General features: G+C 38.0%; 5 protein-coding genes across 6 annotated transcripts; 3 read left to right on the top strand and 2 right to left on the bottom strand.

Moving 5' to 3' along the window:
- Positions 1-1788: 1788 nt before the first annotated feature.
- LOC141679376 (rust resistance kinase Lr10-like) lies at positions 1789-4231 on the bottom strand. The gene is made up of 2 exons (XM_074485875.1): positions 3427-4231; positions 1789-3084 (listed from the first exon to the last, which is right to left on the bottom strand). Exons 1-2 carry the CDS (start codon positions 4229-4231, stop codon positions 2033-2035), a joined length of 1857 nt encoding a protein of 618 aa, XP_074341976.1. The 3' UTR covers positions 1789-2032.
- A 350-nt stretch (positions 4232-4581) lies between these two features.
- Positions 4582-7302, top strand: LOC141677025 (LEAF RUST 10 DISEASE-RESISTANCE LOCUS RECEPTOR-LIKE PROTEIN KINASE-like 2.1). 2 transcript variants are annotated; one of them, XM_074482759.1, is made up of 4 exons: positions 4582-5479; positions 5584-5622; positions 6027-6337; positions 6466-7302. In XM_074482759.1, exons 1-4 carry the CDS (start codon positions 4639-4641, stop codon positions 6586-6588), a joined length of 1314 nt encoding a protein of 437 aa, XP_074338860.1. In that variant the 5' UTR covers positions 4582-4638; the 3' UTR covers positions 6589-7302. The 2 variants fall into 2 exon arrangements, with proteins under 2 accessions (XP_074338860.1, XP_074338859.1); XM_074482758.1 differs by having other exon boundaries at positions 6027-7302.
- Positions 6689-7129, top strand: LOC141679377 (LEAF RUST 10 DISEASE-RESISTANCE LOCUS RECEPTOR-LIKE PROTEIN KINASE-like 2.5). Its single transcript, XM_074485877.1, has one exon. It carries the CDS (start codon positions 6689-6691, stop codon positions 7127-7129), a length of 441 nt encoding a protein of 146 aa, XP_074341978.1.
- A 246-nt stretch (positions 7303-7548) lies between the features above and the next one.
- LOC141679810 (LEAF RUST 10 DISEASE-RESISTANCE LOCUS RECEPTOR-LIKE PROTEIN KINASE-like 2.7) lies at positions 7549-10336 on the bottom strand. Its single transcript, XM_074486199.1, has 4 exons — positions 9257-10336; positions 9097-9138; positions 8948-8977; positions 7549-8836 (listed from the first exon to the last, which is right to left on the bottom strand). Exons 1-4 carry the CDS (start codon positions 10236-10238, stop codon positions 7743-7745), a joined length of 2148 nt encoding a protein of 715 aa, XP_074342300.1. The 5' UTR covers positions 10239-10336; the 3' UTR covers positions 7549-7742.
- A 37-nt stretch (positions 10337-10373) lies between these two features.
- Positions 10374-13033, top strand: LOC141679811 (rust resistance kinase Lr10-like). Its single transcript, XM_074486200.1, has 3 exons — positions 10374-11386; positions 11508-11537; positions 11712-13033. The coding sequence occupies exons 1-3, from the start codon at positions 10585-10587 to the stop codon at positions 12812-12814; spliced, it is 1935 nt and encodes a 644-aa protein (XP_074342301.1). The 5' UTR covers positions 10374-10584; the 3' UTR covers positions 12815-13033.
- Positions 13034-13039: the final 6 nt, after the last annotated feature.

The following is a 13039-nucleotide window of genomic DNA, read 5'->3' on the forward strand; positions in this document are numbered from 1 at the left end:
TAGACTAAACAGGAATTCTCATCTCGTGATGTGCTATTTCATGAGTCTATCTTTCCTTATCATCCAAACTCAACGTCAAACTTCATGACACCTGTTCCCCCATCTATGCCTATACCCACAACAGTTAATCCTAATGACATCTATGATCTGTCTCTTGACACTGACAACTCAAACTCCCCAACACCTCGGTCACAATCACAAAGGTCTGTTTCCTCTTCTTCTGACATTAATGAGTCGAATGATAATGACACGTCAATGTCTTCTGTTTCTCCTGTAAATGTCCCTCTTCGACGCTCCAATAGAACACATGTTAAACCAGTGTGGATGCAAGATTTTGTTACTTCAAAACAAACACACGCTGCTTCGAATCTGGCTCTAACCACAGTTGATAAACCATTCTATTGTTTCCTATTAACGGTAACAAAGCACCGGGGTCCCTATCATTTCAAAGAGGCTATGGTTCATGAGCATTGGGTTAAAGCTATGAATCAAGAGTTGATTGCTCTTGAGCTAAATGAGACTTGGGAGATAGTGCCCCTTCCACCTGGAAAGCATGTTATTGGGTCCAAGTGGATCTTCAAAATAAAGTTTTTACCTGATGGTTCAGTGGACAAACACAAGGCCAGGTTGGTTGTACTGGGATGTCATCAAAGACCAGGAGAAGATTATTTCGAAACTTTCGCACTTGTGGCTAAGTTCACCACAGTGCGAACTTTGTTGGCTGTGGCTGTAATGCAACAGTGGTTCACATACCAGATGGACGTCTCTAATGCATTCATTCACGGTGATTTGTCTGAACTTGTGTACATCAAACTGCCTAAAGGATACAATCATTTGGGAAGTAGTATAACACTCAACATGAATGTTGATATTCCCTCAAATAATCTCGTGTGTCGTTTGAAAAAGTCTTTATACGGGCTGCGTCAAGCACCCAGAACTTGGTTTTCTAAGCTGTCTAGTACGCTTCTTCAAATGGAGTTCAAGCAATCCAAAACGGACTATAGTTTGTTTAGCAAACACTCATCAGAGTCTATTACACTAATTTTGGTGAGTCTATTACACTAATTTTGGTGTATGTCGATGATTTGCTTCTTGCTGGAAATTGTATGAAAGTCATAAATGAGTTGAAGCAAATATTATCTAATATATTTCATATGTAGGACTTGGGTGAGCTGAGATAATTTCTTGGCCTGGTAATCAGTAATACCAATGAAGGTATATTTGTTAGTCAAAGGAAATACACTACAGATATTCTCAAAGAACACAATCTTCTCCAATCTTCTCCATGCTAATTTCTTGGCCTGGAAATCAGTAATACTAATGAAGGAATATTTGTTAGTCAAAGAAAATACACTACAAATATTCTCAAAGAACACAATCTTCTCCAATCTTCTCCATGCTAAATCACTGCAACTGCCTTTGGATTCTCACCAGAAACTAACTCCTGAACTGGGAGATCCTCTGCCAAACCAGGCATCTCCCCCTCTATGACAGGATACTGCATATTTTTGTTGAGTAACCAACTCATCTAAAATTTTAAGGTGTCTGATACCATGTTGAGAAACCAATTACTCTAGAATCTCAAGGTGTTAGAGAATGACATTTCCAGTATCTTATATTATTCTATCAATTACATACCTCAAATTTGCTGTTGCTAAATTAGTAAGGAAAAATGATGTACTCTCACCAAAGATCTATTAAAAATTCAATACATAATTTTTTTTTTTTAAATCTGACGAATTAACCTAAGATGAATGTTAAAATATATATCAATCGCCATTCCCCGAGTTCAAATAGAAATAAAATACATCAGTGGACATAGGCAATCTATGATCTACATACACAGGCAGTCTGTATGATACTCAGTAACAAAGTTCTGCATTGCCTCTTGACTATTAATTTTTTAGGTAGAGTGAAGGAAGCACACGGATATCTGAAATTACAACTGACTTGCATTACAAATTATGAGCCTTGTAAAAATGAAATCACACGACCAGTTAGATGACATTAACTGGCACTTAGATCATGATTTTCAAGACATGCAAGGGAGTTCTTGATCTGGCTCCTCTTGTGGACTCATGAATGATTTCAGAGGCATCACCAGAAGCTCAGAGTCTCCTTCAAGCATTTCAATAACTTTGTTCATTGAAGGACGCTCACTTGGTTTCATTTGTATACACCACATTGCTACAATTATCATCTTCTTTGCCAACTTCCTTTCATCCTCGGTAGAATCTTCCATTTCAATCTCCTTTCCTTTGCTCATTTGATCATAAATCCTGGAAGGGAAGTAATGTTGGCTAATTTGGTCCGCAGACTGATTTAAATTTCTCCTTTGCCCTGCCATTTCCATCAACAACATCCCAAAAACACCTCCAATATTTTTATAAAATAATTCTGGAGCCATGTAGCCCAATGTTCCCCTTGCAGCAGTCATAGTAACAATACTGTCATCAGTAGCACGTAACTTTGCAAGTCCAAAATCAGAAATTTTGGGGTTGAAATTTTCGTCAAGGAGGATGTTGTGAGGCTTTATATCAAAATGCAAAATTTGGATGTCACAACCTTGATGTAAATACTCAATACCACAGGCCACTTGATATGAAATCTCATAAATCTTCTCACAACTCAAAGTGTCTGTTCCTCCTCCTGGTAAAATGTATTTATCAAGAGATCCATTAGCCATGAACTCATAAATTAGAGCACGTTTTTTACCGTCAAAGCAAAAACCAACAAGTTTGACAATGTTAACATGATGGATCCTGCCGATGCTACCGACTTCGTTGATAAAATCGTGGTCACTAGCATTGGAGTTTCCTAATACTTTAACAGCTACAACAGTGCCGCTTCGAAGTTTGCCTTTATAAACTGTACCAAAGGCACCTGCACCCAGTTTATCACTGAATCCAGCGGTGATGTTCTTAATTTGTGAATAAGTGTACCTAATAGGCATCAGATTGTTTGGACCTTGCAAGAAGTCTTCAATGGTGTCATACACAGATAAATGTCTTCTCCGTAATTTATATCTTAGAAATGCAGATAACAATGCTATACCACACAAAAATCTTGCACCAAGACCAATCCCTACAAAAGATCTAAGACATCATCACCGAGAAGAAGGTAACACGAGCACAAGAGTGAAGTCTTAAGTTTAGTATCTTACCCGTCATCTTAAATATATATATGTGATGTTCTGGCCAGAAGTGAAAACAAAATGATCAGAACAGAGGAAAATTGTTAACGAATGCTTATGTGTAGGACAGTAATAAATCAAATACTCACCCCTCAACCACCGTCAGATGAATATCAGGTTGGACCTCAGACCTAAGAAAATCAGTCATTTAATGCTGTGTTAAAAATCTAGGCTTACATAAAGGTGTATTAACCAAAAACTAAAACTAGATATATTAACTTTAAATTTCTTACCACAGTAAAATGAAATGCGTAGAATATAATCACAGGGACTGAAATCACAACTGAAGATTTCATTTTCATCTTGGACTGCCGAACAATATTCAGAAAAATAGCCAGGAATAGAACAATTGAGGCAATAAAAATAATGGAATGGAAGCTCAATTCCGTAAAAACTGTCGTGGCTTTCTTGAGTGTCCAAAAAAGACGTTTGATTAATGTTAGGCCACGCGCATGACACCCAAGTTGCTGTCTGAACCTTACAGTTGTTCTCTACTTCTGATGATTCCATATGTCCGATGACAACGTAGGAGGAGACTGATGATGATGATGAGCAAGGAGGGGCAGGTATATATCTTGCAGAGGATTTCACAGGAGCTGGGCAGTCTATATATGTTATTGGCGTATTAAATTCCTGAATGGGGGAAATGATAGGCTTGGGAGAAGATCCAAGCGAAGTAAACATTAAGTTCGAGAAAGGATGAAGAGAACTGTTGGAGGAACAAATGTTGTTTCCATCGGCTAGCCCTGAATCAACCATTCGAATAGAAGACATTTCGTAATTAAGAGCCTCAACATAGAACTCATAGTCTTTCAATTGTAATAATGTACGATTGTTGTGGCAAGAGAGCTCATAGCTGAAATTTTGGCAATTATGCTGCTGCCCTCTGAGATAAAAGGGACAGCTTATGTTATAGATTTTACCACAAGAAAACGACGTTGGAGAAGAACTATCAGATGCAAATGTGTTACTGCTGCTGCAACTTACTGATATCAAACATGCTACAACAATGACCAGTAAAGAAGACGACGATGACATTGTTTGGAGCGGAACTGTGGATCAGTGCAATAATGATAGTAAAGTTGTAGTAGTGGAGCGTTTTTGACCCAAGCAGCAAGTTTTTCATTGTTTTTACACGTTAGAAGAAGATAACATATAATACAGGGAATGAAAAAACGTAGTGTTCAGATCTTGTAGCCATCTTCTTAATTTAATTATCAAAACGTTTCTTTCTCATTGCAGTAGTGTTCAAATTAGAGAAAAGATGATGGATAGCAAATAAATAATCAGCAAAGGATAGAAAATAGTAGATCTCAACACTTTTTAGCAAACTAAACAATGAAAAGAAAACATATGCAAGGTGTGCAGACTTAAAAATTGCAAAAAGAGAACGTGGGTGGGTCTGCACAGAGCAAGAAAAAAGTATTCAAAGATCTATAATACGCATGATGTCTAATTGCATTCTTCAAGTTAACTCATCTATAATGGTTCATCAAATGTTAAAGGTGGCTGTGGTTTTAATTGCCTGTAGTAGTGTCGTTGCGAGGCTGGAAGGTTCTGCAGAAAATGATAAGTGCAGGGTAACACGGTGTGGAGCAACCGAAATCCGGTTTCCTTTTCATCTTAAAGACGGGAATGACAATCACTGTGTTTTCCCAGCTGGCTTTCAACTCTCTTGCACTAGACTTCACGATGACCTTGCTCCGATTATGGAGTTTGAATACGAGGTGAACACCTCTCTTCCTGGACTCTACCTTTCCTTCTCTGTTCCGGCTTATGTAATTAGTATTGACTACAGATGGCGACAGCTCTATTTTGAATCTTCATCCCAAGATATCAGACAACACTACTACTACCCTCACAATAATCGCCATTCTAATCCTACTTTCAAACCATCTACATTAACTAACAAAATATTAACTAATATTACTGGTCATGGTTCCTATCGCCGTCACTGCAATGACTATACCTTTTACAATTGTTCATCAACAAGTTATATAAGTACATATAAACGTCTGAGTAGTCCATTCTACCCCGGAAATAAGCTCATAAGTGTCGTCCCTTCTCTGAGAAGCCAAGGTTATAAAATCTTTTCCATCTGTTCTCACTTGGAAACTGTGGAAGCGCCTCTAAGATCTTGCACCAAGATGTACAACATTTCTCATGTCCCCTACAACATTGGACGGCTTACTTGGTCCGCACCTGACTGCGGTGATTGCGAAGTCCAAGGAAAGTATTGCAAATTCAAACCAAACAGCACAATTTTCACTCAGTGCTACAGTAAAGGTATGCAAAATTATGGTGGACTTCTTGTTCACATATATTTGGAACTCCCTTAGCTTTGCAATCTTCCTTAAATAGTAACTAGTCATTCCTTTCCTAATTTGCAGGTCCGTCACATAAACACTCACATGCATATATTCTAGCAGGTAAACCATCGTCTCTTCTGGATTTTTACACTTACTATGCACAATATTTATATTAGTTTGGACTCTAAGAGATACATAACACACCTAATTGACAACTAGCGAGGTAGAAAAAAAGGTTTTAAGGTTTCAAAATATGTGCACATCAAGGGTCGTGATCATACAAGTCACACGCGAGGACCTCCTATTGTAAATGTTTTAAGTTCTCCCGCGTCCTTGAAAGATAGACCTACTCAACTTCTTAATCACAATTTCTTTATTGCAACGATATTGGAAGTTTATTCTGGTCCAAAATTTTACGATATTGGAAGTTTATTCTGGTCCAAAAATTATCTGGTTCCGTCCCTGGATGTGTTGTATTTTTTCTTCAATTTCATGCTGTATAAATGCTATACTCTTACTTGCAGGTGAACTTGGAGGTATAATTTTAGTCTTGCTTACTTTTGTAGCATTGTGTTATGCTATAAAGTCATATAAACAAAAGAAAAGATACCAGTTGAAGGTTGAAAGGTTTTTGGAGGACTACAAAGCACTTAAGCCCTCAAGATACTCCTATTCTGATATCAAAAAGATGACCAATCAATTCAAAGTCAAATTAGGGGAAGGAGGCTTTGGATCTGTGTTCAAGGGACGACTTTCAAATGATGTTGTTGTTGCGGTTAAAATCCTAAACGATAGGCTTGATGCCAAAGGAAGTGGAGAGGATTTTATAAATGAGGTTAGTACAATCGGCCTAGTTCACCATATTAATGTGGTTCGTCTGATTGGGTACTGTGCTGATGGATGTAGAAAAGCTCTTGTTTATGAGTTTCAACCGAACAACTCACTTGAAAAGTTTGTCTACAGAGAGAATCAGAACAACGGATTCCTTGGATGGGAAAAGATGCAAGATATTGCTCTAGGCATAGCCAAGGGTATCGAGTACCTTCACCAAGGTTGTGCTCAGCGAATCCTCCACTTCGATATTAAACCTCACAATATCTTGTTGGACCAAAACTTTAATCCATAAATCTCCGATTTTGGTCTGGCAAAGTTGTGCACCAAAGGGCAAAGTATGGTCTCCATGACTATGGCAAGAGGGACGATAGGCTATATTGCCCCAGAGGTATTTTCCAGAAATTTTGGAAAAGTGTCATCAAAATCAGATGTTTATAGCTACGGCATGTTGTTGCTAGAAATGGTTGGAGCAAAGGATCATACTTCAGCAGGAAAAGAAAACACCAGCGCATATTTTCCAGAATGGGTTTTCAATCAGCTCGAACAGGAGAGGGAATCGAGAAGTCAGAATATTGAGAAAGAAGTAGATAGTATCATAGCTAAAAAGCTAACTATCGTGGGACTTTGGTGCATAAATTGGCATCCAGCAGACCGTCCTTCCATGAAACGCGTGATTCAAATGCTCCACGAGACTGATTGCCCAGCAATACCTCCTAATCCGTTTAACTCGGCAAGTTCAAAATATGCATCATCATTTTGCAGCAGGCTTGAAGATATATCTGAATCGGATTGATGAGTTGCCTCTAGTTAATTTGGTCAAACAAAACATCTAGGAAATGATTTGATTTTGTAACATAGTTCTACTAATTCGATACAACATATTGTAACTACTTTGTTTTCTAGAAAACAGGTCTGTAGTATTTGTTCCTCTCAGCGACTATATTTATTCTTGGGTTGAATTTACTATTAGCTGCTCGGATTTTTTTAATTAAGGGGTCGTGGCGGTGGGATGCTGTACTAGCCCTCTCTAGGATTAGTCGAGGTGCGCGTAAAAACACCTTGTTATCAATAAAAAAAATTATCAAAGAAATAATAAGATCCAACGTTCCCAAAGAAAACGCTTTTTCTACCCGGCCTCAGCAAGGATTAAATCAGCTTCTGTCAAAGTAGAAAAGCAAAACCATAGGCGGATAGGCCTACAATTTAAAAAGAAACAAAATATGAGGTAAAATAAAATTATTTTTTGTGGCGCAAATATAACAGGGCTCTTATATTCATCTATAATTCTTCATATAATTCCGGAGATACTCGTACATTTAATATATTGAACTACCGACAAAGACACTGGACTTACAGCTAACTTGCAATACAATTTATTAGTGTTTCAGAAAAACAAAGTCGCATGATCAGTTTGAAGATAGTTGACAGGATTCTGGATCCCTCATTGGGGCCTCTTGTGGACAAATTAAAGGTTTAGGTGGCATTACTAAAGTTTGAGTGTCTCCTTCAAGCATTTCAATAACTTTGTTCATCGAGGGACGCTCAACTGGCTTCATTTGTATACACCACATTGCTACAATTATCATCTTCTTGATCAGATCCCTCTGATTCTCTGTACAATCTTCCATTTCAATCTCCTTCCCTTTGCTTATCTGATCATAAATCCATGAAGGATAGTAAATTTGGCTAATTTGGTCCACAAGTGGATTCAAGTTTTTCCTTTGCCCCGCCAATTCCATCAACAGCATTCCAAAACTATAAACATCTGCCTTGAATGAAACACTTCCAATATTTTTGTAAAATAACTCTGGAGCCATGTAGCCCAATGTCCCCCTTGGAGCAGTCATAGTCACAACACTAGCATCAGTAGCACGTAATTTTGCTAGGCCGAAATCAGAAATTTTTGGATTGAAATTTTCATCCAGGAGGATATTATGAGGCTTGATATCAAAATGCAAGATTTGGATGTCACAGCCTTTATGTAAATACTCAATACCACAAGCCACTTTACAGGAAATCTCATAGATCTTTTCACAACTCAAAGGCTTTGTTCCTCCTTCTAGGAATAAATATTTGTCAAGAGATCCATTAGGCAGGAACTCATAAATTAGAGCTCGTTTGTTTCCCTCAAAGCAATAACCGACAAGTTTTACAATGTTAACATGATGGATCCTACCAATGGTGCCAACTTCATTGATGAAATCAGTGCCACTGTCTTTGGAGTTGGAGTTGCCTAATACTTTAACAGCTACAACTAAGCCGCTTCTGAGTTTTCCTTTATACACGGTACCAAAGCCACCTTCACCCAATTTTTCATTGAATTTACTTGTGATTTTCTTTATATGTGAATAAGTGTACCTGATAGGCATGATACTGTTTTCAGCTTGGAGGAAGTCTTCAATTGTGTCATACACAGACAAATGTCTTCTCCTTAATTTATGCACCAAAAATACAGCTAAAAACAGTATTCCACACAAAAACCTTGCACCAACAACAATCCCTGCAATATAATATTCCCAAGACGAAGAAAGTAACATGAATACAAGGGTGACGTTTTTCAGTAATTTCTAACAATAATATTATAAAGAAATTGCCGATTATAACATCTTACCCGTGATCTCATATACAGATGAATCGTATTCTGCCACCAGTAAGAAGTTAAAGCACATAAAAATAGTAAAAAACTGCAACTTCATATACATGAATAGGAAGGTATTGTGCAGACCACTAGACCCGAGGGAAATAATTCAGAATACTTACCGTCAAACCACCTTGAGATGCCTTTTAAGTTGCACCGTAGGCCTAGAAAAATTGGTCATGGAATGATGGAAAGGTGTGTTAGGGTGACCCGGTAGATGGTTAACTATTAATAGAGGTAAGCATATATTAGAACAAGAACATGTACATTTCTTTTTCTTACCAGACTTAAATGTAATGTGATAGATACTATCACACTCGTCGAATGGCGGGGCCTCACACATCCCATAATAATTCTCGTGTTCGACTCCCAGACAATATGATGAGGTGCGAAAAGCAGGACAAGTTAGGCAATAAAAATAGTGGAATGGAAGCTCAATTCCGTACAAAATACTGTGATTGTCCCGAGTATCCACGAAAGATGTTTGATTAATACTAGGCCATGCAGATGACACCCAAGTTGTTCTCCGGATCTTACAGTTGTTCTCCACTTCTGATGAATCCATATGTCCAATTACAACGTACGAGGAGACTGATGATGATGATGATGATGATGAGCAAGGAGGGACAGGTATATATCGAGCTGAAGTATTCACAGGATTTAGGCAGTCTATATATGTTATTGGCTTGTTGAACTCCCTGATGGGGGAAAAGATATAGTCATAGATATTTAAAATTAAGTAATACGTTCTCTGTGAGAAAGGATGCAGATGAATACTGGGAGAACATAAATATTTATCTTCTACCAAGCCTGAATCAACCATCCGAACTGAAGAGTTTCTGTAATCAATAGATTGCACATAAAACACATGATTTTCCTCTGGTTCATAACTGCTCATGTTTGTGTGAGGAAATTGTAAAAGAGTACGATTATTGTGGCAGGATAACTCATAGCTGAAATTGGGACAATTATGGTGATGGCCTTTGAGATAAAAGGGGCAGCTAATGTTATGGATATTACCGCAAGAAGAAACATAAGAAATATCTGATGCTAAGGTTTTGCTGCTGCTGCAACTCACTGATATTAACAGTGCTACAATAGCGATCACTGATGACGACATGATTGGTATGGAACTGTACTTAGATGTTATTGTATCAGTGAAAATCGAGAGGAAGAGAAATTTTTTAAAGAATTCGGAATTGATAACCCCAAGGAAGGCAGAGTCTGTAGATACTTTGATTTGGTTCAAATTCAAAATATCCATGAACAATCACTTCAAGACTTCTTTTTTCTTCTTATATTTAGTTGGATTTAGTTGAATTAGTTCTAATTTATATTTTTTTATTTTTCATAGTATATTGCTATTTATAGCTCTACAGGTTCAGAGTCAATTCAGAACTGCAGAACCATGACTAAGAGTTGAATGATTCAATTCACAGTTGAGAACAGTTACTAGATGCTAAATTTGCAACTACTCAGTTGGACTGATATGATTGGACTTTTCAACGTTGAAGACTAATTCCTTACCATTTGAATTGTGATCGTAGTCTGTAGACCAATTGATATTAGTAACCAATATCAAAACATACACAAGTAGACTGAGCTGCAACATGGTAAAGGTTAATCATGCCTTGAAGTTGGCCGTGTTTATAATTGTGTGCAGCAATATCGTCACAAGGCTGGAAGGTGCAGGACAATATGATGAGTGTAATGTAACGAGGTGTGGAGCAACTGAAATCCGCTTCCCTTTTCATCTAAAAGGCACAGATGATCAGCAGCGCAAGGAGAAGGATCACTGTGTTTTCCCACCTGGATTTCAACTTTCTTGCAATGGCATTTTTCCAATTTTGGAGTTTGAATACCATGTCAACACCTCTCTTTCCGGGCTCTACCTTTCCTTCTCTGTTAAGGCTACTGTTGATATTATTGACTACAAATCACGCCAGCTGCGATTCATATCTCCACCCGGAGATATCAGGCAACACTACTTCTCTCATAACAACCAAAGTTACCACTTGTCTCCTTTCAAACCATTCACATTGAGCAACACCCCATCGAACCATATTCGAATTAATGGCGACTATGAAGATTTTACCCTCTACTTCAATGACTATACCTTTTACAATTGTTCATCACCAAGTGAAATGACTAGATACCGACTAGATAATCACATTATAAGCTCTGTCAGCTCTTTAAAAGGACATGATTATCAAGTCTATGCCGTCTATTCTCACTATGAAATTGTGGAAGCCCCTCTAACATCGTGCACCAAGATGTACAACTTTTCTAATGTCCCCTATAATGCGGGAGGACTGACTTGGTCTGGACCCGATTGTAGTGATTGCGAAGCTAAAGGACAGTACTGCAAATTTAAGCCAAACAGCACTATTCTCACCCAGTGCTACCCCAAAGGTATATTCACTGGAGTGATCTATACTTGTCTGACTGTTAATTATAGTCACTTATAAAATCATCTCTTTACTAAAACATATTCTAGAACTAATCATTATTCATTTCTTTCTCACTCTTGCAGGTCCTTCATCACACAAACTTCTCCTAACAGGTGCTAATTCTTCTGAACTCTAAACACCATCGTTTACTATGACGCTAGTGCCGCACAATAGTTTTACAAATCTAAGACTTGTCAGCTTGTCACAGATTTCACATGTAGGCAACAGTACACACCGTTATTTAACCTTAATTAACCTCTCTATTCATTAACCTCTCTTACGTGTAGGTAAAGTTGGCGGTATTATTTTCATATTGTTTGCTCTTGTAGCACTGTTCTATGCTGCTCACTCATATAAACAAAATAGAAGATACCACTTGAAGGTTGAAACGTTCTTGGAAGACTACAGAGCTCTTAAGCCCTCGAGGTACTCATATGCTGATCTTAAGAAGATCAGCAATCATTTCAAAGTAGAATTAGGGAAAGGAGGCTATGGTTCAGTTTTTAAGGGACAACTTTCAAATGATGTCGTTGTTGCAGTTAAGGTCCTGAATGACAAGGTTGATGCCGAAGGAAGTGGAGAAGATTTTATAAATGAAGTTAGTACAATTGGCTTAATTCACCATGTTAATGTGGTTCGCCTAGTTGGATACTGCGCTGATGGATGTAGAAGAGCTCTTGTTTATGAGTTTCTTCCGAATGAGTCGCTCGAAAAGTATGTCTACTCGAGAAAAAATAAGAATAAAAAATTCCTTGGATGGGAAAAGATGCAAAACATTGCCCTAGGTATAGCCAAAGGCGTCGAGTATCTTCATCAAGGTTGTGCACAGCCAATTCTGCACTTCGACATTAAACCTCAAAACATTTTGTTGGACCAGAATTTCAATCCGAAAGTCTCAGATTTTGGTTTAGCAAAGTTGTGTGCCAAAGGACAAAGTATAGTATCCATGACTATGGCTAGGGGGACAATAGGATATATTGCACCAGAAGTATTTTCCAGGAATTTTGGGAAAGTGTCATCCAAATCGGACGTTTATAGTTTTGGTATGTTGCTGCTTGAAATGGTTGGAGCAAGGGATCATATATCAGTCAGCACAGAGAACAGCAGCGAAGCATATTTCCCGGAATGGGTTTTCCAAAATCTTGAACAAGGGAGGGAAACAACAAGCCAGATAGAGGAGATAAATAGCAACATAGCAAGAAAGCTAACTATAGTGGGACTTTGGTGTATAAATTGGCATCTAGCAGACCGGCCTTCAATGAAACAGGTGATTCAAATGATCCAAGAAGAAGACTGTCCAGCTATGCCTCCTAATCCGTTTAACTCAGCAAGTCGGGGAAATGCATCCACATTTAGCAACATGCTTGAAGTTATTTCTGAAACAGAGTGAGCGACTTTATTCCTAGCTTCTACAAAATGCTCTGCAAGGAAAACCTCTAAGAAATCACATGTTGACTGTGGATACCACATCTGGTAGATCACTGCTTTAAGGAGGAGATATCGTTGAGTTTGATATATCATCTTTTTTCCCTAAAGATCCTGTCCAACTTTTAGTAAGCCAGTTTATCACATTAAACATGTGTCGAAAATAAAGTACTAATAAAGTTCATACCTC

The sequence above is a fragment of the Apium graveolens genome, chromosome 8 (genome assembly GCF_009905375.1).
Source record: "Apium graveolens cultivar Ventura chromosome 8, ASM990537v1, whole genome shotgun sequence".
In the NCBI taxonomy this organism is placed as follows: Eukaryota; Viridiplantae; Streptophyta; class Magnoliopsida; order Apiales; family Apiaceae; genus Apium; species Apium graveolens.

Excerpts from the sequence above, each read along its gene's own strand:
- LOC141679376 (XM_074485875.1), bottom strand. The coding sequence starts at position 4,231 with ATGTCATCGTCGTCTTCTTTACTGGTCATTGTTGTAGCATGTTTGATA. Across the intron at positions 3,085-3,426 it reads ACGCATTTCATTTTACTGTG|GGATTGGTCTTGGTGCAAGA; the intron begins GTAAGAAATTTA and ends GATCTTTTGTAG.
- LOC141679811 (XM_074486200.1), top strand. The coding sequence starts at position 10,585 with ATGGTAAAGGTTAATCATGCCTTGAAGTTGGCCGTGTTTATAATTGTG. Across the intron at positions 11,387-11,507 it reads CACCCAGTGCTACCCCAAAG|GTCCTTCATCACACAAACTT; the intron begins GTATATTCACTG and ends TCACTCTTGCAG. Across the intron at positions 11,538-11,711 it reads ACACAAACTTCTCCTAACAG|GTAAAGTTGGCGGTATTATT; the intron begins GTGCTAATTCTT and ends TCTTACGTGTAG.
- LOC141679810 (XM_074486199.1), bottom strand. The coding sequence starts at position 10,238 with ATGGATATTTTGAATTTGAACCAAATCAAAGTATCTACAGACTCTGCC. Across the intron at positions 8,978-9,096 it reads CATCTCAAGGTGGTTTGACG|AATACGATTCATCTGTATAT; the intron begins GTAAGTATTCTG and ends TACTGGTGGCAG. Across the intron at positions 8,837-8,947 it reads ATCTGTATATGAGATCACGG|GGATTGTTGTTGGTGCAAGG; the intron begins GTAAGATGTTAT and ends ATTATATTGCAG.
- LOC141679377 (XM_074485877.1), top strand. The coding sequence starts at position 6,689 with ATGGCAAGAGGGACGATAGGCTATATTGCCCCAGAGGTATTTTCCAGA.
- LOC141677025 (XM_074482758.1), top strand. The coding sequence starts at position 4,639 with ATGATGTCTAATTGCATTCTTCAAGTTAACTCATCTATAATGGTTCAT. Across the intron at positions 5,480-5,583 it reads CACTCAGTGCTACAGTAAAG|GTCCGTCACATAAACACTCA; the intron begins GTATGCAAAATT and ends CCTAATTTGCAG. Across the intron at positions 5,623-6,026 it reads ACATGCATATATTCTAGCAG|GTGAACTTGGAGGTATAATT; the intron begins GTAAACCATCGT and ends TCTTACTTGCAG.